Genomic DNA, 23,546 nt, shown 5'->3' with positions numbered 1-23,546 from the left:
CAAACTGCTGCACAGTTTCTCCAGGTTTCTGTGCCACTTGGTAGAAAGCTTGGCGCGCAAACGCAGTGTTTACCTGCGGTACAAAGTAGTCATTTAGCGCCTTAACAGCTTTAGCATATTCCGCCGGTCCTCCCGTGTCGGTCAGCGTAGAGAAGACAGTTTCCAGACGCCAGCATCGAATATTCGCTCGCACAGCTGCTCGCTGCAGAGGTGCTTATGTGCGGGAAACCCCCTAACTTAAGGCAACCTTCATACCGGAAGGAACAGGAACAATGCAAGTTGGGAATGCATGCCCCAGCCGGTTAGGTAAAATGATTCTTAAGGACTGGTTATTCAGAGAAATTGTCCAATTTCCAATCTTTCAGACCGGACGACTTTTCAAGGGGAGGAAAATACAAATCTGTTCTTGTTATAATATTATTACAAATGTGCATGGCAAGAAACTGCACTTCACATGTTTAATTGCAACTTACAATGACATTTGTTGCTCTATCACTCCAATGTTGGGATGCGTTAGCAAAATTGCACAAAACACAAGCACCCTTAATAATTGTCTCCGCAGGCCGAAGGCATGGCGAGAGAGTATGTTTTACCCTCCGTCCGTCCGGCCGTCCGTGTGTGTGTGTGTCCGTCCGTCCTGTCTGTGTGTTAGCAGCTAATCTCCGGCACCGTTGGCCCGGTCGCTCCGAAACTATGCACACACACTCCCTGGATGCCAATTCAGAACCTCTGCCCCAATTTTTTCACATGGGCCTTTTATAGCGCCACCAGGAGGTCGATTTGTGCAAAACCCATTTTTTTTTTAACATTACTCCTACAGATTTTATCCAAACGTCATGCAAATCGGTACAGAGAATCTCTGTAGTCATGTGATCAAAACGGATCTGTCCGATTTCCCATATTCCATCCTCAGTGACTATGGTTGGCTTCCAAAGTTTGCAGGATTGCTCCGTTTTGAACAAAAAGCCTCAAACTATAAATGCAGCTTGCGATTTCCGTGAAATTTCACACGCACATTCCCACTAGGCCGAGGAAGAAATGCCACCCTTTTCACATTGGCCTGTTATAGCGCCACCAGCAGGTCTAATTTAGCAAAACACATTTTTGGAACAAAATTTCATTTCATTTCATTTCATTTCATTTATTTTGTTTCGCACATGGTATTGTATTACAGTACATATAGTTCATTTCATAGGATATTAATTCATTAAATCCAATACATCCATGAGCGAAAAGGAACAGGCAGAAGAATAAATTCTTATTGATGCCTGACCCCATGCTGTTTTAAAAAAAAGATATACTTGATGATCGGTGCATTACAACCAGTACTTGCACTAAATGCAAGTTTAAACAAAACAAGCAAAACAAACAAAAAAAAGAAAAACAAGCAACAAAATTGAGCAACAAATGATTAATTAAACTTATATAGTAAACAACTCCAAAGTCCAATCCTTTCTTATTTATCTTCTCCATACTGTCTAATAATTACGTTTTTATACAATTTTTTTAATTGATAAATATTTGTACAACCTTTTAAGTCATTGTGGAGAGAATTCCACATTCTGACTCCTATGACTGAAGGACACATCTGCCTCTGAGTGGTCCGTGCAAACTGATGTTTAAAGTCAAATTTCCTCCTACTGTCCCCACTTTCTGAACAGCATTCAAACAGCTTTTGCAAATTAACTGGCAACGTTTTGATTTTTGCCCTAAACATGATTAATAAAGTCTGTAACTTCACTATCTCTTCAAGTTTCAATACTCTTGAATGTGTAAATAGTCTGTTTGTGTGTTCTCTATAATTGACATTATGCATGATTCGTACTGCTCTCTTCTGAAGTATGTATAAAGGTTTTATGGTAGTCACATAAGTATTTCCCCATACTTCAGCACAATAACTAAGGTATGGCAAAACAAGTGAGCAATACAGTATTCTCATTGCCTCATAATCTAACACATGTCTTACCTTATTTAAAACAAAAATGCTCTTTGAAATCTTTTTTCTAACATGTGCTATGTGGGGTTTCCATGATAGTTTGTCGTCCATTAATACACCCAAAAATCTAAATTCTGTTACTCTTTCAATGGTCACTCCATCTATAGTTATTTTCACCTCATCATCCTTATCCCGATTACCAAAAATCATAAACTTAGTTTTTTCCAAATTTAACGATAACTTATTTTCATCAAACCACTTTTTTAGTTTAGTCATTTCATGTACAATACTTTCCGTTAACTCTTTCAAATCAAAACCTGAACAATGAAAATTTGTGTCATCTGCAAACAATACAAACTGTAATAATTTTGACACATCACAAATCTTGCACCTATAATTGACGGCCAAACTCATGGGGCTACACATGTGTGTGTGCGCGGTCTCCACGCACACACATGGCCCAACTAACTCCACATTTTACCCCAAAATTCCTCAATATTCTGCCTCTGAACCGGCTGCTTCCCATACCGTTACTCTACTTCCATGATGTACAATAAATATGAAACGCATTATGCCCCAATACTATGCAAATCTCTTCCCCAGCGCGAAATTCACTTCCGGGTGCTTATTTTGGTCTGACATCAGAGAACCCACATATTTGGGCATAACTGATATAGGCAGCTCCATATATGGAGATGTCTGACACTATCTGACATCACCATAATGACAGGGGCACAGCCATCACGGTCCCATATTTGGGCATAACTGATATAGGCAGCTCCATATATGGAGATGTCTGACACTATCTGACATCACCATAATGACAGGGGCACAGCCATCACTATAAAGGACCTGGATGCCCTGGCCAATGCCAGTGTCCTCAGCGACGCTACCAATGCCACACACGTCCACGTGTTGTTGCCTTGCAACTCTACTGCACGTAGCCCCTACCCCCTCTACTGCACGTAGCCCCTACCCCCGCAGAGCACACAGAACGACACAGAGACAACAGGAAACTTTACTACACAGTACACAGAACGACACAGAGACAACAGGAAACTTTACTACACAGTACCCACAACTTCGCACGCAGCCATGGGACCACGCAAAAAAGCTATGCTGGGCAAACGCACACGCAATGCCACTCGCCAGCGTGTGGCTCGCGCAAATGCAGCCGCAAACGCTCTTCAATGTCACAAATACTCTCAACCACAAACTGCATACCACAACATCCCGGCTAATTCCTTTTTGCCCACACACAACTGTCTCCACTTCTCAGCTAACCGCAGTGACAGCAACCGCGCCAGCAGAAGGACAACTCGCTCCTTACAGACGCCCCCCGCCAAAAGTAAGTGCTTTGATTTACCCCATAATCCCTCCAATGCATTCTATCACCCAATCTCTCACATTCCTTTTCCTTACATCTACACAGAATATTACAATTACTATGTTACGCACACATTTCACAACTGCCTAATCATGCATGCTGTCCATCTCTCTCTTCGCAGAACGCCGCTATGAGGACCATCAATACACAACACACTCTCATCCATCACAAAGGACAAAACCAAAGGATAAACACTTCAGAAGAGCGTGGACACAGCCACAACAACTCACAGAAATAGTTGCCTTTCCCACACGTGCAATGGATTGTATCTGCACTTCATGCAAGGCCGTCATGTTCCCCTGGGAAACATCAAAACTTTCAAAAGATCCTGTCCCACTCAAAACCTTCAGTGCCTGTTGCCATTACGGAACAATCCAACTACAGCCATTCAAGGACCCCCCTCCTGCACTTCAAGCTCTGTTTGACAGGACCTCTCCAGAATCCCAACAATTCATGGCCAACATCCGACAGTACAATGGCTTAGTGTCTATGGCTTCTAAGAATGTCACCGGTAAAATCATTGCATTCAAAGGACTAGGGCCACGACCGTTCAAGATGAGTGGCCAAATGTACCACCTCACTCCCTCTGCATTCTTTCCTGACACCAATAACCGACCCAAATTCTCACAAATCTTTGTATTTGATCAGGACAATGAAATTAAGAACCGCCTTCATCAGGCTAAGGGAGAGGACCTTATTAAGGAGCCCACTTTAACCCTCATTCAAAATGAGTTAAAGACAGTTAACCCTTTAGTAAAAATCTTTAAAACCGGCGCAGAATTACTCAATGCCAACCCAACTCAGGCACTGAAAATGGTCAAAAGTCAAAAAGCTCACAGGGGGCAAACAAAAGTCACCTCAACCCTGCTGTCCCTGACGTTGTTGTTTTTGCACCAGGATGCCAGACAGAGCCCAGAGACATTGTTCTGTACAGAACTCCAGTTGATGTACCTAATCACAGCCAGACTACACACATCAATTCACTACACCCTATGTATGACCCAGCCGCTTATCCCTTGATCTTGCCACATGGGGATGCTGGCTTCAGCATCGACAACCCCATCACAAAGGTTCATGCACAGTCACCCACAGCCAAAGTCACTCTTCAGGAGTTCTTCAGATTCCATCTACAACAGAGAACCCACTCCTTCAACACCCTTCTGAAGTCGGCCCGACTTGCTCAAGAATACTTCTGTGATCAATACTCCAAAATAGAAAATTGCCGGATGAACTACTACAGGAGTAGGGAACTACAGGACAAGTACAGGGCCCACCAGTATTCTGGTCTGATTGATTCCCTGGCTACTCAGCAAACACAGCCAGGACAGACTGAGGCCACCAACATTGGTCAACAGATAATTCTTCCAGGCTCACACACTGGTAGCCCCAGATACCTCTACAAGCACTATCTAGATGCCCTTGCCATAGCAGCCAGATACAAAAAGTTTGACCTCTTCATTACCATTACGGCAAACTCACGGAGTGAAGGTGTCCTCAATAACATTTTTGAACACCAGCAGCCCACTGACAGACCAGACATTGTCAATAAAGTCTTCAAACGGAGTCTGGATGAGCTCCTCCGCGACATGAAGCTGGGAGTTTTTGGCAAAATGAAGGCTAGAATACACACTGTTGAGGGACAGATGAGAGGACTGAAACATGCCCACATACTGCTACTCCTACACGAGATTTTGACTGTAGATGACATTGATCACATCATTAGAGCAGACATACCTGACCTGGACAAGGAGCCAGAGTTGCATCAGCTGGTGTGTCAATCCATGCTCCATGGACCCTGTGGTCCAGGCTACCCCAACAGCCCCTGCATGGTCAATGGCCTCTGTTCTAAGAAATTCCCCAAAAACTTCTGTGCCACCACTCGACTGCCTCATCATGGTCATGGCTACCCGGAGTACAGGCGGCCCATTGACGGCCACACCTTCAACAAGAAAGGCTTTCTGTTTGACAGCAGGTGGGTCGTTCCTTACAACCCCTGGGTCCTTCTCAAATACAAATGCCACATCAACGTTGAATTTGTAGGCTCCTTCCAGACCATCAAGTACCTGTACAAATACGTACATAAGGGAGCTGATGTTGGCACCCTCGACATTGAAGACAGGGATGAGATCTCCAAATTCATCAATGCCAGAACCATTGATGCTCATGATGCACACTGGAGGACTATGGAGTACAAGATCCAGGACAGACTCCCTGCTGTCACCAATCTCGCCATCCACACAGACGGCCAGCAGAGCATAGTCTTCAGAGAAGGCCATGCACAGGAGGCCATAGCAGCAGCCAAACCCACTACATTGCTTGCCTTCTTCGAACTAAACAGCCAGGACCCTGAAGCAAGGCAATATCTATACATGCAGATTCCCGAACACTACACATGGAAGGCCCACATGTGGAATAAAAGAGTCCACGCACCCAAGGACAGGGAAATTCCACGTACAATAGGAAGAATGTCCAATGTATCCGTGCTCCAAGGAGAAAGATTCTACTTGAAACTGCTCCTAGCACATATCAGAGGACCACAGACCTATGAGGACCTTAAGGTACATGATGGCAACCACTATGACACTTTCAAAGACACAGCTCTAGCCATGGGCTTGCTTCAGGACGATCTAGAATGGATTACCGCCATGCATGAGGTGTCACGCTACGCATCTCCAAGGAAAGTCCGCGAAACCTTTGCCATCATCCTCCACTACTGTCACCCATCAGAGCCCAAACATCTGTATGACAGATTCTTTGCAGAGCTCAGTGAAGACTTTCTCCATGCGGAGGCCACTGCACAAAGGTGCCCCACAGACGCAGTAGACACAACATTCATACAAAATCAGCTACTGCTTGCAATTGATGATGAACTCTCACAAATGGGCAGCGGTCTATCCAACTACAATGACATGCCACAGCCAAGACCACTAACTGCGCAGGAAAGGCTGACACAAATCTTCAGATCTGAAAAATTCAACATAACACAGCAACAACAAATTGTACAGTCGCTTGCTCCTAAGCTCACTGCGGAACAAATGGCACTCTGCGAATCCGTCTATCAGGCAGTGCATGCCCCACAAGAAGAAACCATCACACGCCAGTTCATTCTCAACTCCCCTGCAGGATATGGCAAAACCTTTACCTTTAAGGTCATTGCTGCTACGATACGCGCAGAGCATGGCATTGTGCTGTGTGTGGGCAGCACAGGCTTGGCAGCACAGAACCTGGAGGGTGGTAGGACCGCTCATTCACGATTTAAGATCCCAATCCCCATTTTCCAAGACTCTGTCTGTGCCATCAACGCAGAGTCCAATCTGGCCAAGCTCATTAAAGACAGCAACTTAATCATCTGGGACGAGATTTTCAGTGTTGACCGCTTTAACGTCGAGTGTGTGGAAAGAACACTGAGGGATCTCATGCACTCACAGCAGCCTTGGAGTTACCAGCACATTGCACATACTGGTGTCTATTATCTAAATAGCTTCTCATCCATTCTAGCACTATTCCTCTCACACCATATGTATGTAGCTTAGAAATCAAAATAGAATGATCCAAGGTATCAAAAGCCTTCTTCAAGTCGATAAAAACCCCTATTGTATATTTATTTGTATGTGTTGCTGTTGTTATATCTTCAATTATGTTCATTAGAGCAGTTGCTGTTGACCTATTTTGCCTAAAGCCGTATTGGTTTTCATTCAACAATTGATGCTTTTCAATGAAACTATCAAATTTTTGTGCAAAGAGTTTTTCAAGCACTTTGGAAAATTGTGAAAGCAATGACACTGGCCTGTAGTTATTGAAGCTGTATTTATCTCCTGTTTTGAAAAGTGGAATAACTTTTGCAACCTTCATTCTATCTGGAACAATACCTGTATGAAAAGAGAGATTAAAAATATAACAGAGGGGTTTGATTATACAATCAATCGTCTTTTTCACTATAACCATGTCTAACCCATCACAATCAGTGGATGTCTTGTTTTTAGACTTTGTGACAATAGATAATATTTCTTTTTCACTAACATTTCCCATGAACATTGACTGCAGCACTTTGCTGTCTCCTCTCCATCCACCTTGCATCGGTTCATCATGTCTTTCAATTAAATCTGCCAGCTTTGGTCCAATATTTACAAAAAAAGAGTTAAATTCGTTTGCCACCTCATTCACATCTTTTATTATTTTATTATTATTAATGAAATGGCTAGGTAGATTTGTGGATGCAGATTTATTACCCATTACTTTATTTAAAATTTTCCAGGTGCCTTTGATGTTATTTTTATTTTCGTCCAACAATTTATTATAATATTCTTTCTTGGCTTGTCTCAAAATTAATACCAACTTATTCTTATACATTTTATATTTAGTCTCAGCAATCTTTGTTCTATATTTTATAAAATCTTTGTATAATTTGTTTTTTTTCTTACATGCATTCTCTAGGCCCTTTGTTATCCAAGGTTTTCTATTGCTATTTATTTTTTGACGATATAATACTAATGGACAGTGTTTTTCATACAACGCCAAATAGATATTTAAAAAAACCTGATATGCAGCATTTACTTCATTCACATATACCCCATTCCAGTCTTCATTCAGTAGATCATCCCTGAACCTGTCTATTTCATCATCCTTTCTTATTCTAATATATCTATCCACATTTTCCACCTTCTTTCTCTTCATTTGACAGTCAAACGTTATAAAAATAGGTAAATGGTCACTTATATCATTTATCACTAGTCCACTTATTGTGTTGTTCTCCAAGCTGTTAGTAAAAATATGATCAATTAATGTAGCAGAGGTTTCAGTAATTCTACTGGGCTTAGTGATCAACGGGTATAGCCCTCTTCCATACAATAACTCCAGAAACTCTGTTGATGCCTTATGACTGGATGTTTTTAAAAGGTCTATATTACAGTCACCACAGAGAAAAAATGTTTTGTTTTCATTTACCTTACTCAATATATCTTCTAATGTGTCTGTAAATGTTTCTATCATTGACCCAGGTTTCCTATATATACAAGTGACAATTATATTTCTCCTTCTTTCCATTTCAATTTCCACCGTTACACACTCCATTAAGTCATCAATTGCCACTGTCATATGTTCAACTAGTTTGCATTTCAAATCACTATGCACGAAAAGTGCCACACCTCCTGCCTTCTTATTTGATCTATTTATGTGATGTAAATCATACCCATCAATGTGGAAATCATGACCTCTTTCCTCATTTATCCAAGTCTCTGATAAGGCTATCAACTTGAATTTGCCTTTAAGAGTATTCAGAAAATCATTAATCAATGTAAAGTTTTTATAAAGGCTTCTGCCAAAAATGCCTCAAATCATGAATGCAGTGTCTGATTGCTGTGAAAGACCTAAAAATAAATGGCACCCTTTTCACATTGGCCTATTATAGCGCCACCAGGAGGCCAGAATAACATAACTGACCTGGCGGAGACCTGTGCTCCGAGGAGCACTTTTTCTAGTTAGTATTGTAATGAGCTGCTGAGTATAGTAATGAGTCCACACAACTGTGTTGAGTTCATAATAAATGCTTTACTGAAAATAACGTGAACAGTACAGGTATAGAGCATAACATTCTGCCAACTACCCCACTCACTTCCTGGCTTCATAGTGACGTCATAGTTTCTCTTAAAGGTGTATGCTACATCTATCAAGAATCATTTTACTCCTCACTTCATCATCATGCCTCTATACCCTGGAATTGGAAGATAATAGTCAGAGTGAAGAACACAGGCTCCTGAATAGCTGATATTTCAATTTATTGCATTCCTTCACCTGCATGAAGGTATTTAAGAAGACAATATTTAGAGAGGGATACTCCATCAATTACTGTAGCATAATATCACATAGCAGAAATTATGTATGTGTGAATCTTTCAAAGTATATGACTGTAAATAATTTGTCATGCTTTGTGATTAGATTTACAGTAGACTAATCATCTTCTTCCTTTTTGGTCCCAAACACCTCAACCTCACAGAGAGTCAGGTATTCTTTTCTTCCAGGAATCACAATACTGACAAACTGACCCTCCATCCCATTACAGGTAAAGGACTTGGTCTCGCCAGCTGGGATAGAGTCGATTACAGCACATCTGACCAAAAAGAGAGAACAGATGTTCCAAATACACATAAACACTGCAACTGTTGCTGTACTACATACTAGAACATTTTGTCAGAGTCAAAAGAACTATGGTGCAATGAATGGTGCAAACCTATGTCAATTGTAAACATTTTATCCCTATTTACTTAAGAATCAATGGTGTATTCCAGCAAAGCAAACAAGTGCATACCTAGGATTTCCATTTCCATTGTCCTTCAGGCAGTTTCCAATGCGGATCTCAGCTCCATTGATCCTTTCTTCACAGCAGTCTTTTCTGTTGGTGATCTTGACAGTATTCACTTTGTAAGTCATCTGCAGATCCACTCTCCACCAGGGTTTAGAGTCAGATTTTGTGTGGGTACAGGACTTCTGTGACCAGACACTGGCACGATTCCCATCAATGGCTCTTTCCGGAGTTCCACTCCATATTGAAGACTGAGCTACTTGTCCACCTCGTGCCACATTTTCACCTGCATGAAGGTATTTCAGAAGACAATATTTAGGGAGGGATACTCCATCAATTACTGTAGCATAATATCAAATAGCAGAAATGATCTTTGTGTGAATCTTTCAGAGTATATGACTGTAAATAATCAATAATTCGTCATGCTTTGTGATCAGATTTACAGTAGACTAACCATCTTCTTCCTTTTCGGTCCCAAACACCTCAACCTCACAGAGAGTCAGGTATTCTTTTCTTCCAGGAATAACAATACTGACAAACTGACCCTCCATCCCATTACAGGTAAAGGACTTGGTCTCGCCAGCTGGGATAGAGTCGATTACAGCACATCTGAACAAAAAGAGAAAACAGATGTTGAAAATACACATAAACACTGCAACTGTTGCTGTAATACATAGAACATTTTGTCAGAGTCAAAAGAACTATGGTGCAATGAATGGTGCAAACCTATGTCAATTGTAAACATTTTATCTCTATTGACTTCAGAATCAATGGTGTATTCATGCAAAGCAAACTACCTAGGATTTCCATTTCCATTGTCGTTCAGGGAGTTTCCAATGCGGATCTCAGCTCCATTGATCCTTTTTTCACAGCAGTCTTTTCTGTTGGTGATCTTGACAGTATTCACTTTGTAAGTCTTCTGCAGATCCACTCTCCACCAGGGTTTATAGTCCGAGTGTGTGTGGGTACAGGACTTCTGTGACCAGGCACTGGCACGATTCCCATCAATGGCTTTTTCCGGAGGTCCAAGCGAAGTTAATGAAGACTGAGCTACTTGTCCACCTCGTGCCACATTTTCACCTGCATGAAGGTATTTCAGAAGACAATATTTAGGTAGGGATACTATACTCCATCAATTACTGTAGCATAATATCAAATAGCAGAAATGATGTATGTGTGATTCTTTCAAAGTATATGACTGTAAATAATCAATATTTCGTCATGCTTTGTGATCAGATTTACAGTAGACTAACCATCTTCTTCCTTTTCGGTCCCAAACACCTCAACCTCACAGAGAGTCAGGTATTCTTTTCTTCCAGGAATAACAATACTGACAAACTGACCCTCCATCCCATTACAGGTAAAGGACTTGGTCTCGCCAGCTGGGATAGAGTCGATTACAGCACATCTGAACAAAAAGAGAAAACAGATGTTGAAAATACACATAAACACTGCAACTGTTGCTGTAATACATAGAACATTTTGTCAGAGTCAAAAGAACTATGGTGCAATGAATGGTGCAAACCTATGTCAATTGTAAACATTTTATCTCTATTGACTTCAGAATCAATGGTGTATTCATGCAAAGCAAACTACCTAGGATTTCCATTTCCATTGTCGTTCAGGGAGTTTCCAATGCGGATCTCAGCTCCATTGATCCTTTTTTCACAGCAGTCTTTTCTGTTGGTGATCTTGACAGTATTCACTTTGTAAGTCATCTGCAGATCCACTCTCCACCAGGGTTTATAGTCCGAGTGTGTGTGGGTACAGGACTTCTGTGACCAGGCACTGGCACGATTCCCATCAATGGCTTTTTCCGGAGGTCCAAGCGAAGTTAATGAAGACTGAGCTACTTGTCCACCTCGTGCCACATTTTCACCTGCATGAAGGTATTTCAGAAGACAATATTTAGGTAGGGATACTATACTCCATCAATTACTGTTGCATAATATCAAATAGCAGAAATGATGTATGTGTGATTCTTTCAAAGTATATGACTGTAACTAATCAATATTTCGTCATGCTTTGTGACCAGATTTACAGTAGACTAACCATCTTCTTCCTTTTCGGTCCCAAACACCTCAACCTCACAGAGAGTCAGGTATTCTTTTCTTCCAGGAATCACAATACTGACAAACTGACCCTCCATCCCATTACAGGTAAAGGACTTGGTCTCGCCAGCTGGGATAGAGTCGATTACAGCACATCTGAACAAAAAGAGAAAACAGATGTTGAAAATACACAAACACTGCAACTGTTGCTGTAATACATAGAACATTTTGTCAGAGTCAAAAGAACTATGGTGCAATGAATGGTGCAAACCTATGTCAATTGTAAACATTTTATCTCTATTGACTTCAGAATCAATGGTGTATTCCTGAAAAGCAAACTACCTAGGATTTCCATTTCCATTGTTGTTCAGGGAGTTTCCAATGCGGATCTCAGCTCCATTGATCCTTTTTTCACAGCAGTCTTTTCTGTTGGTGATCTTGACAGTATTCACTTTGTAAGTCTTCTGCAGATCCACTCTCCACCAGGGTTTATAGTCCGAGTGTGTGTGGGTACAGGACTTCTGTGACCAGGCACTGGCACGATTCCCATCAATGGCTTTTTCCGGAGGTCCAAGCGAAGTTAATGAAGACTGAGCTACTTGTCCACCTCGTGCCACATTTTCACCTGCATGAAGGTATTTCAGAAGACAATATTTAGGTAGGGATACTATACTCCATCAATTACTGTAGCATAATATCAAATAGCAGAAATGATGTATGTGTGATTCTTTCAAAGTATATGACTGTAAATAATCAATATTTCGTCATGCTTTGTGATCAGATTTACAGTAGACTAACCATCTTCTTCCTTTTCGGTCCCAAACACCTCAACCTCACAGAGAGTCAGGTATTCTTTTCTTCCAGGAATAACAATACTGACAAACTGACCCTCCATCCCATTACAGGTAAAGGACTTGGTCTCGCCAGCTGGGATAGAGTCGATTACAGCACATCTGAACAAAAAGAGAAAACAGATGTTGAAAATACACATAAACACTGCAACTGTTGCTGTAATACATAGAACATTTTGTCAGAGTCAAAAGAACTATGGTGCAATGAATGGTGCAAACCTATGTCAATTGTAAACATTTTATCTCTATTGACTTCAGAATCAATGGTGTATTCATGCAAAGCAAACTACCTAGGATTTCCATTTCCATTGTCGTTCAGGGAGTTTCCAATGCGGATCTCAGCTCCATTGATCCTTTTTTCACAGCAGTCTTTTCTGTTGGTGATCTTGACAGTATTCACTTTGTAAGTCATCTGCAGATCCACTCTCCACCAGGGTTTATAGTCCGAGTGTGTGTGGGTACAGGACTTCTGTGACCAGGCACTGGCACGATTCCCATCAATGGCTTTTTCCGGAGGTCCAAGCGAAGTTAATGAAGACTGAGCTACTTGTCCACCTCGTGCCACATTTTCACCTGCATGAAGGTATTTCAGAAGACAATATTTAGGTAGGGATACTATACTCCATCAATTACTGTTGCATAATATCAAATAGCAGAAATGATGTATGTGTGATTCTTTCAAAGTATATGACTGTAACTAATCAATATTTCGTCATGCTTTGTGACCAGATTTACAGTAGACTAACCATCTTCTTCCTTTTCGGTCCCAAACACCTCAACCTCACAGAGAGTCAGGTATTCTTTTCTTCCAGGAATCACAATACTGACAAACTGACCCTCCATCCCATTACAGGTAAAGGACTTGGTCTCGCCAGCTGGGATAGAGTCGATTACAGCACATCTGAACAAAAAGAGAAAACAGATGTTGAAAATACACAAACACTGCAACTGTTGCTGTAATACATAGAACATTTTGTCAGAGTCAAAAGAACTATGGTGCAATGAATGGTGCAAACCTATGTCAATTGTAAACATTTTATCTCTATTGACTTCAGAATCAATGGTGTATTCCTGAAAAGCAAACTACCTAGGATTTCCATTTCCATTGTTGTTCAGGGAGTTTCCAATGCGGATCTCAGCTCCATTGATCCTTTTTTCACAGCAGTCTTTTCTGTTGGTGATCTTGACAGTATTCACTTTGTAAGTCTTCTGCAGATCCACTCTCCACCAGGGTTTATAGTCCGAGTGTGTGTGGGTACAGGACTTCTGTGACCAGGCACTGGCACGATTCCCATCAATGGCTCTTTCCGGAGGTCCAGCCGAAGTTAATGAAGACTGAGCTACTTGTCCACCTCGTGCCACATTTTCACCTGCATGAAGGTATTTCAGAAGACAATATTTAGGTAGGGATACTATACTCCATCAATTACTGTAGCATAATATCAAATAGCAGAAATGGTGTATGTGTGATTCTTTCAAAGTATATGACTGTAAATAATCAATATTTCGTCATGCTTTGTGATCAGATTTACAGTAGACTAACCATCTTCTTCCTTTTCGGTCCCAAACACCTCAACCTCACAGAGAGTCAGGTATTCTTTTCTTCCAGGAATCACAATACTGACAAACTGACCCTCCATCCCATTACAGGTAAAGGACTTGGTCTCGCCAGCTGGGATAGAGTCGATTACAGCACATCTGAACAAAAAGAGAAAACAGATGTTGAAAATACACATAAACACTGCAACTGTTGCTGTAATACATAGAACATTTTGTCAGAGTCAAAAGAACTATGGTGCAATGAATGGTGCAAACCTATGTCAATTGTAAACATTTTATCTCTATTGACTTCAGAATCAATGGTGTATTCCTGCAAAGCAAACTACCTAGGATTTCCATTTCCATTGTCGTTCAGGGAGTTTCCAATGCGGATCTCAGCTCCATTGATCCTTTCTTCACAGCAGTCTTTTCTGTTGGTGATCTTGACAGTATTCACTTTGTAAGTCTTCTGCAGATCCACTCTCCACCAGGGTTTATAGTCCGAGTGTGTGTGGGTACAGGACTTCTGTGACCAGGCACTGGCACGATTCCCATCAATGGCTCTTTCCGGAGGTCCAGCCGAAGTTAATGAAGACTGAGCTACTTGTCCACCTCGTGCCACATTTTCACCTGCATGAAGGTATTTCAGAAGACAATATTTAGGTAGGGATACTATACTCCATCAATTACTGTAGCATAATATCAAATAGCAGAAATGATGTATGTGTGATTCTTTCAAAGTATATGACTGTAAATAATCAATATTTCGTCATGCTTTGTGATCAGATTTACAGTAGACTAACCATCTTCTTCCTTTTCGGTCCCAAACACCTCAACCTCACAGAGAGTCAGGTATTCTTTTCTTCCAGGAATCACAATACTGACAAACTGACCCTCCATCCCATTACAGGTAAAGGACTTGGTCTCGCCAGCTGGGATAGAGTCGATTACAGCACATCTGAACAAAAATAGAAAACAGATGTTGAAAATACACAAACACTGCAACTGTTGCTGTAATACATAGAACATTTTGTCAGAGTCAAAAGAACTATGGTGCAATGAATGGTGCAAACCTATGTCAATTGTAAACATTTGATCTCTATTGACTTCAGAATCAATGGTGTATTCCTGCAAAGCAAACTACCTAGGATTTCCATTTCCATTGTCGTTCAGGGAGTTTCCAATGCGGATCTCAGCTCCATTGATCCTTTTTTCACAGCAGTCTTTTCTGTTGGTGATCTTGACAGTATTCACTTTGTATGTCTTCTGCAGATCCACTCTCCACCAGGGTTTAGAGTCAGATTGTGTGTGGGTACAGGACTTCTGTGACCAGACACTGGCACGATTCCCATCAATGGCTCTTTCCGGAGGTCCAAGCGGAGTTGATGAAGACTGCGCTACTTGTCCACCTCGTGCCACATTTTCACCTGCATGAAGGTATTTAAGAAGACAATATTCATGTAGGGATTACAGTCCCATTCATAGTCACTTGTAACTCCATCACTTAGTATTATAGCAAATAGCAGAAATTGTGCATGTGGGATTCTTTAAATGCAATATTTATAGAGGAATGCCATCCAAAGTCATCAGTTAGCATTAGGCCTATAGCAAATACCATTAAAGGTGCATGTGTGAATTTTTAAAAGCAAGACTGTTATTAATCAAAACATTTGAATGGTTTGTGATCAGATCCTTTTTGGTCCCAAACATTGTAATATTTTATATACACAAATATTATTGCCATGACTAGCAAAGTTAGAAATCACTTTGTCTCATAACATAATTACAATTAGGCCTACTATTTAAATAACTTTACTCATAATGCACTATTGTCCATACTTTCCATGCTGATGAGGCATATCTCCCCAGTAAAAATAATCAACACAAGGATAACATCTCGGGTTTTCATCCTGTGAAAGAAATTACATCAGTGAGTGAACGCTTTCAAATTGATAACATTTCAGAGAAATGTCAGGTACACGTAAAGGTAGGGTGAAGTGATTTTTTGTTTTTCTCTCCAGCTCTTTAATGAACAGAAAATACATTTTCAAGTATGTTGTCAATTTCAGCCAATCAGGAGAGAGTATCAATTTATCAGCTTCACTTTTGTTTTTTAGTTTCACATTGGTCTGCTCATTTCTTTTTGTAATCACTTTCAATTTCACTGATTCACTGATTGGATCAAATTGGTATGCGTTTACTGAAGAGCTGGTGATGAAGGGAGACCCCTGTTACTGAGCGAACACTCTATAGCAATGATTACTATCAGAACATAGAGCTATTTAACACTTACTTTAACAAAGAAAATATCACTTAACCTCTGCCTAAAAAAAATATGCCTAATTTCACTTTTTGTACCGGACACTGCCTCAGTTCAAACAATAATTCAAAAAGGTTTCCTGGTCTGCAGCTAAAAGACAGAGCCTATAGAAAGATAGATAATTTACAGATAGAAATGGGGACAGGGAAAGGCTGGCAATTACAGAAAGACAGTAAGCAAGTAAAGAACACCTAACAGTTCATGCAGTCTAAATGGTTGTAAATCCAGATGTCTTATAGCAACAGCAGCAAGTTTAAACACAGGTAAGAGTCAAAGGAAAATAGACAAATAAAATAGTTGAGCTTAGATTCTGCCACTAAATATATGCAATATGTTTCTGAATTAATATTGTTGGTAGAATATCAATAAACAGTGAATATATGAATGAATATTCGGTATGTGTATCACCATATTAATTAATATGTGCAGTCTATCAACAATGAATATATTGATGAAAGTAGTATTTTCTATCAACATTTATCCTATCCTTGCCCAGCCATCCTTCGATGTTGGGCAATATTATTTAGCAGTCTCCAGTTGGTATCAACTACTGTAGGTAAATTGGTAAAAATGTCTAATGATTGAGTATTAGTAAATAAACCAGTATAACTTTCAGTACACGAAATAATGCTAACAAATTAGTGTAATTAACTGTCATGTTTTATATTTAAGTTGTGGACATTCTATCAAACCTTACTGTAACTTTGTAACTATCTACTGTAGCCTACTGTAGATAGAGCATAGAGAGGAAAGGCAAAGAGAAGATTGATATCACAGGATACATACGACATACCTTGAATCTTTACAGTGACCGTTGTCCTCTGTATCTGTATGTATACTGAGCAGTACTGTAGCGCTTGTTTGACAATGAACAATTGCGCCTTTTTATATCTCTCAAGGGGCGGATCCCTAAAATTACAGACTATCTACTGTAGCCTATTGTAGATATAGCTTATTAGAGCTGAAAGGTAAACAACACTGGTCAAATAATAAATGATCAGGTTGCAAATTTTGACGTATATTGAACAGGATTGTAACTATCTACTGTAGCCTATTGTAGATAGAGCTTATTAGAGCTGAAAGGTAAAGTGAAGATTGATATCACAGGACACATACCTAAGAAGACACTGGTCAAATAATAAATAATCAGGTGGCAAATTGTGACGGATGTTGAACAGGATTTGAAAGGACAAGTGTGTACATCCTACCACATAGTTTCACCTTAATATGGAACATAATACAAAACCTTGGTAGATAATTCAATGACATACTGTACATAAAATATCACAAATATGAAACATATCCTTTATGATTGCCTACTTTTGTTTCTAAGAGGTTGTTCAGCAAGGGTTATAGACATTTAGATTGTTTCCCAGTTTTCACAACAGGTCTTTCAGAAGCCTTGGCCAGAAGAAATTGTATTTATTTTGTGCTCTGCATTACATGGTGGACCTCTCACTTAGGTGAGAGGTCAGAGAGCACTGAAGGGGCAGGTGCTCAAAGTCCACAAAAGTGCACATATGCACGCCGATTTTTGTGGTGGTCTTTTTGCGAGTGTCCCTCGTGCCATTTCACACCAGAAATGTAGTACATTGGATGTCTTATGCTAATGAAGCAAGATGTTCCACAATAACTTGGACCATGTCATTACTGCCACCCTCTCCTCTGCCTCCTGCATTGGATACAGGATAGGTGGGCACTAGGGACATCTGGGCACCTTGATGTAAAATTGGCAATTTTGTCCAAAGTCTACAAAATAATAATCTTACCAAAACACAGTGGCCTAGCCCTAAATGTATACTAATGGACTCCTAATGTGTCCTAGGGTCTATTCCGTAATAATACTTTTTAAATGCTTATCACGGAAACGTCAAGAATAAAATGTGAATGAAACACTGGAACAAGGAAACTTGAGGGACAAAAAAGATATGTACATGATGAGTGATTAATGAAGGGCATGCAGGGGTCATCAACATGTCCGTAGGCGGACAAACGTGTCTCTGGCAAGACTTGTCTATGTCCGTGGCCCATTTTGTTTTATTTTATTTATATTGAAAACTATAAAATGAAAAATATAGCATATATTATATATTTTTCAAGATAATGAAAAAAACTATTTTCTAAATATTCATAATCTAATCTTTGAATTCAAGTTAGTTTGAATAATTTTGGTGACTTAAAGTGTTGGGAACTTGGGATGACATGCTCAAATCAAAGTTAGGAGCCCTTGCATGAACTCAAGTATGTTCAAGTACTCAAGTACATGAACTTGTGACCCTAGATTCCTTTAAATCCTGTCATGCCCTTTATCATTATCTAATCATGTACATACAGGTGTTTTTGACTCTCACTAGATTTCTCATCATGATAGAAGATGTCTCATCAAGATGTCACCAACTATCGAAGGTACCTCACGAGACCAAAAAAATGTTTTGTTTTGTTTTGGTTAGAACTGGTAGAACTTGATCTCCTCCTGATCAAGTATTTAAATGCTTCTCACGGAAACGTCAAGAATGAAATGCGAATGAAACACTAGAACAAGGAAACTTGAGAGACAAAAAAGATATGTACATGATGAGTGATTATTGAAGGGCATGCCAGGATTCTACTTGAATGCAGTGTCACAATAGTTTATGCAAAGGCACCTAACTTTGATCAGAGGTGAGATAACTTTTAGGTTGAAGGAGGTCCTAGGCTTTGAATGCCAATGGAACACTGGAACAAGGAAACTTGAGAGACAAAAAAATATATTATTATTATTCAAATGTTTTTATTGATTTTTTTCAGGACACATACACATACCAACACATAACAAACTACAAGGCATGCAGGGGTCATCAACATGTCCGTAGGCGGACAAACGTGTCTCTGGCAAGACTTGTCTATGTCCGTGGCCCATTTTGTTTTATTTTATTTATATTGAAAACTATAAAATGAAAAATATAGCATATATTATATATTTTTCAAGATAATGAAAAAAACTATTTTCTAAATATTCATAATCTAATCTTTGAATTCAAGTTAGTTTGAATAATTTTGGTGACTTAAAGTGTTGGGAACTTGGGATGACATGCTCAAATCAAAGTTAGGAGCCCTTGCATGAACTCAAGTATGTTCAAGTACTCAAGTACATGAACTTGTGACCCTAGATTCCTTTAAATCCTGTCATGCCCTTTATCATTATCTAATCATGTACATACAGGTGTTTTTGACTCTCACTAGATTTCTCATCATGATAGAAGATGTCTCATCAAGATGTCACCAACTATCGAAGGTACCTCACGAGACCAAAAAAATGTTTTGTTTTGTTTTGGTTAGAACTGGTAGAACTTGATCTCCTCCTGATCAAGTATTTAAATGCTTCTCACGGAAACGTCAAGAATGAAATGCGAATGAAACACTAGAACAAGGAAACTTGAGAGACAAAAAAGATATGTACATGATGAGTGATTATTGAAGGGCATGCCAGGATTCTACTTGAATGCAGTGTCACAATAGTTTATGCAAAGGCACCTAACTTTGATCAGAGGTGAGATAACTTTTAGGTTGAAGGAGGTCCTAGGCTTTGAATGCCAATGGAACACTGGAACAAGGAAACTTGAGAGACAAAAAAATATATTATTATTATTCAAATGTTTTTATTGATTTTTTTCAGGACACATACACATACCAACACATAACAAACTACAAGACACCACTGACACTAGTACACAATATCAAATGAAACAAATACTCACATCAACCAGTAATTAATTGACCGAAAATGCAAGGACATTTTAGTGCAATATATTTTCATGTAAACGGTATTAATACCACAAAAATTACAGTCAATACGAGAAAAGAAAAAGGAATTTCAAGAAAAATCAGTAAAAGATATGTAGGCCTACACGATGAGTGATTAATGAAGGCCATGACAGGATTGAAAGGAATGCAGTGTCAATAGTTTGATGCAAAGGTGCCTAACTTTGATCAGAGGTGAGGAGGAGGTCTGATGGTGAGGCTGTGGATCAAGGGTTTCCATGGATTTATAATTATTATTATGATTGTGGAGTGTTATTAAAGTTGTTATTGTCATTATTAGACACTTTGAAACACTATCTCTCAACTAACGACAACCAGCTTTACTTTAGTTCTGCCCTCCTTTGCCTTGGTAGCAAATAGCTCCTTCTGTTGGACAAACATGTCCGTGGGAAGACTTGTCTATGTCCGTGGCACTCTTTTTTTCCTTAAAAAAAAAAGAAGAAAAAAAAAATATATATACATATTTTTCATTATAATGTAAAAACATATTCTAAAATACACAATTGAAACTTAAGAACTTAAGAAACTTTTCAGGGTTTCAGGGTAGAGGTCACCTTAATCTCTATCAACACCTGATATGATAGATAGATGTTCTATGCATTTCGGGGGTTTTGTGGGGGTCGCCCACCTGACATTTATTCCTGCCCACCCTAGTACTACTGTCTGTATCCGGCCTATCTTTTCATGGACAGTGAGGTCTGCCAAGAACGTAAAAAACGTAATTATTTCCAATTACCAATTCTGCCAAGAACGTAAAATCACACCCTGTGTGAAGGAAGCGGTGCCTTTGGGGCCCTATTGGTGGTTTTAGTCCATGTACAAAATGTGTACTCCCTAGCATGCTGTGAACTTGAGTTATGCCTGTTTAAAGGCCAGCCAATGGGAAGACAGACGGGGCGGGGCTTCAGTAATTCATGCTCGTCCCTATTGGTGGTCTAAGTCCACATACCAAATTTGGACTTGGTGGCATGCTGCAAACTGGAGTTATAGCTGTTTAAAATCCCGTGCTCATCCCGTGCTTGGGGGTCCCTGGACCCCTCTTTGATAACTTCAGCAATTCATGCTCGTCCCTATTGGTGGTCTAAGTCCACATACCATATTTGGACTTGGTGGCATGCTGCAAACTGGAGTTATAGCTGTTTGAAATCCCGTGCTCATCCCGTGCTTCCACGGACGGACGGACATAACATACGCTGGGGGTCCCTGGACTCCTCTTTGATAACTTCAGCAATTCATGCTCGTCCCTATTGGTGGTCTAAGTCCATATGCCATATTTGGACTTGGTGGCATGCTGCAAACTTGAGTTATAGCTGTTTGAAATCCCGTGCTCATCCCGTGCTTCCACGGACGGACAAACATAACATACGCTGGGGGTCCCTGGACCGCTCTTTGCTATCTTCAGCAATTCATGCTCGTCCCTATTGGTGGTCTAAGTCCACATACCATATTTGGACTTGGTGGCATGCTGCAAACTGGAGTTATAGCTGTTTGAAATCCCGTGCGCATCCCGTGCTTCCACGGACGGACGGACATAACATACGCTGGGGGTCCCTGGATTCCTCTTTGATAACTTCAGCAATTCATGCTCGTCTCTATTGGTGATCTAAGTCCATATGCCATATTTGGACTTGGTGGCATGCTGCAAACTTGAGTTATAGCTGTTTGAAATCCCGTGCTCATCCCGTGCTTCCACGGACGGACAAACATAACATACGCTGGGGGTCCCTGGACCCCTCTTTGCTAACTTCAGCAATTCATGCTCGTCCCTATTGGTGGTCTAAGTCCACATACCATATTTGGACTTGGTGGCATGCTGCAAACTGGAGTTATAGCTGTGTAAAATCCCGTGCTCATCATCCCGTGCTTCCACGGACGGACGGACATACGGACAAAGTCAAGCTTAGAGCGGTTGGCACCGCTAAAAAACGTAATTTTGAAAATACTTTGATTTTATTAAGATCTCACCGTCCTTCATCTCTCGTAGCGACACATTTCATTGTAACACCACCGGATACGGAAATTACGTCAATCGAAGATTTTCGTTTCCGCCTGCTTCCTGTCTAAGTCCCCCTCTAAAACGGCATTTTCTCGGCTTTGTATTTCTCCGCCGTGGAACGCTGTTTAGAAACGCTGTTTAGAAACTGCTACTACTGCAAAATGGAATGTCGACGATTGAAAATTTCTTCTCTGGGCCACTCACACAACTACCCTGTCAGAGCCGGCGGAGAGAGACACACACACAGGGCAGGGGGAGAGAGAGAGTTCCGGTGATCTCGCCGTACGCCCATTATTTTCTCTGCACCGCTTTGATAAATGAGGGCCTGTGTACCGATTTGTGTGATGTTTGGACAAAATCTGTAGGAGTACTGTCAAAACTGTTTTTTTGTAAAAATCGGCCTCCTGGTGGCGCTATAACAGGCCAATCTGAATAATTCGGGGTAGAAGTTCGGCTTTGGCATCCAGGGAGTGTGTGTGCACAGTTTTGCAGCGACCGGGCCAACAGTGCTGGAGATTAGCTGTGGAGACAATCAATCAATAGTACCATGTTACAGTACCAGCAAGAAGTGACTAAAAGACTCATATTTATTTATTTATCTATTATAATAATCCTTTCACTACACTTCATACTCCCAAGGCCACAGTGTGTCCAGTTTTTATAACTACTGCAGGGATATCTCTGTTGATCCCTTTTCTGAGAATGTGAAGAGGGTTTTTTTCTCCTTCTGTACAGAGTGCTAGCGAAATGCAAATGCCAAATCACTGTGGAATAGCAATGTGCATTATTCCTTCAGACTCTAGCCGCTGGAATAAAGGAGTACTGGGCCAACAGTCTTGGGACTGCCGCTTGTTCTTGTAACATATGCCGTTTGTCTCATTCTATTCCAATACTGTAGTGAACCAAACAAGGCTTACACGTTTGAAGTGTTCTCCCTATGCCTAGCATTCCTCTCCAAGGAACAGCAGAGCACACTTTGGTACAAGAGTGCCGGGAGAGTCTAGAAACAAGAATCAAGAAGGGGTTATTTGTCACTTACTCATACAGGTGCAGGCAGCGAAATGTTGGAAGGACATGCTACTGTTAACACAACAATACAGTATAACTGTATAATAATAATAATACTTATTATTATTATTATTATTATTATTATTAAATGTTATAATACTTGATGAGATAGAAATACAGTTGAAGTACAGGTAGAACAGCAGTATGGCAGACCGCTTAAGACATGTACAATATATTTTAGCAGCAGTGTAAAAACAAATGCAAGAGCAGAGGCATTATATACTGTATCTTGTGTCTTTAGCAACAAATGTGTCAAATATGCAAAAGAAGCAGAAGGCACACATATACTGTATAACACT

The 23,546-nt window shown here is 40.3% G+C and overlaps 1 protein-coding gene and 1 long non-coding RNA gene across 3 annotated transcripts in view; both read right to left on the bottom strand.

The window, feature by feature from the left end:
- The window catches only part of LOC311049721, a 468,691-nt gene that overhangs the window by 4,964 nt on the left and 440,181 nt on the right, over nucleotides 1-23,546 (bottom strand). The window lies entirely within an intron of this gene.
- Nucleotides 8,857-17,235, bottom strand: LOC311049716 (uncharacterized protein). Of its 2 annotated transcripts, XM_084063501.1 has the most exons (18): nucleotides 17,176-17,235; nucleotides 15,902-15,972; nucleotides 15,207-15,489; nucleotides 14,866-15,020; nucleotides 14,410-14,692; nucleotides 14,067-14,221; nucleotides 13,611-13,893; nucleotides 13,270-13,424; nucleotides 12,814-13,096; nucleotides 12,471-12,625; nucleotides 12,015-12,297; nucleotides 11,674-11,828; nucleotides 11,218-11,500; nucleotides 10,875-11,029; nucleotides 10,419-10,701; nucleotides 10,076-10,230; nucleotides 9,628-9,907; nucleotides 8,857-9,429 (listed from the first exon to the last, which is right to left on the bottom strand). In XM_084063501.1, exons 2-18 carry the CDS (start codon nucleotides 15,969-15,971, stop codon nucleotides 9,270-9,272), a joined length of 3,576 nt encoding a protein of 1,191 aa, XP_083919627.1. In that variant the 5' UTR covers nucleotide 15,972; nucleotides 17,176-17,235; the 3' UTR covers nucleotides 8,857-9,269. The 2 variants fall into 2 exon arrangements, with proteins under 2 accessions (XP_083919627.1, XP_083919628.1); XM_084063502.1 differs by lacking the exons at nucleotides 14,866-15,020; nucleotides 15,207-15,489 and having other exon boundaries at nucleotides 17,176-17,216.

Source organism: Gymnoscopelus microlampas, assembly GCF_963454915.1.
Source record: "Gymnoscopelus microlampas genome assembly, chromosome: 7".
Classification (NCBI taxonomy): Eukaryota; Metazoa; Chordata; class Actinopteri; order Myctophiformes; family Myctophidae; genus Gymnoscopelus; species Gymnoscopelus microlampas.
This window is presented reverse-complemented; position numbering and strand designations above follow the sequence as displayed.

Excerpts from the sequence above, each read along its gene's own strand:
- LOC311049716 (XM_084063501.1), bottom strand. The coding sequence starts at position 15,971 with ATGAAAACCCGAGATGTTATCCTTGTGTTGATTATTTTTACTGGGGAG. Across the intron at positions 12,626-12,813 it reads AATGGAAATGGAAATCCTAG|ATGTGCTGTAATCGACTCTA; the intron begins GTAGTTTGCTTT and ends CTTTTTGTTCAG. Across the intron at positions 10,702-10,874 it reads GACCGAAAAGGAAGAAGATG|GTGAAAATGTGGCACGAGGT; the intron begins GTTAGTCTACTG and ends ACCTTCATGCAG.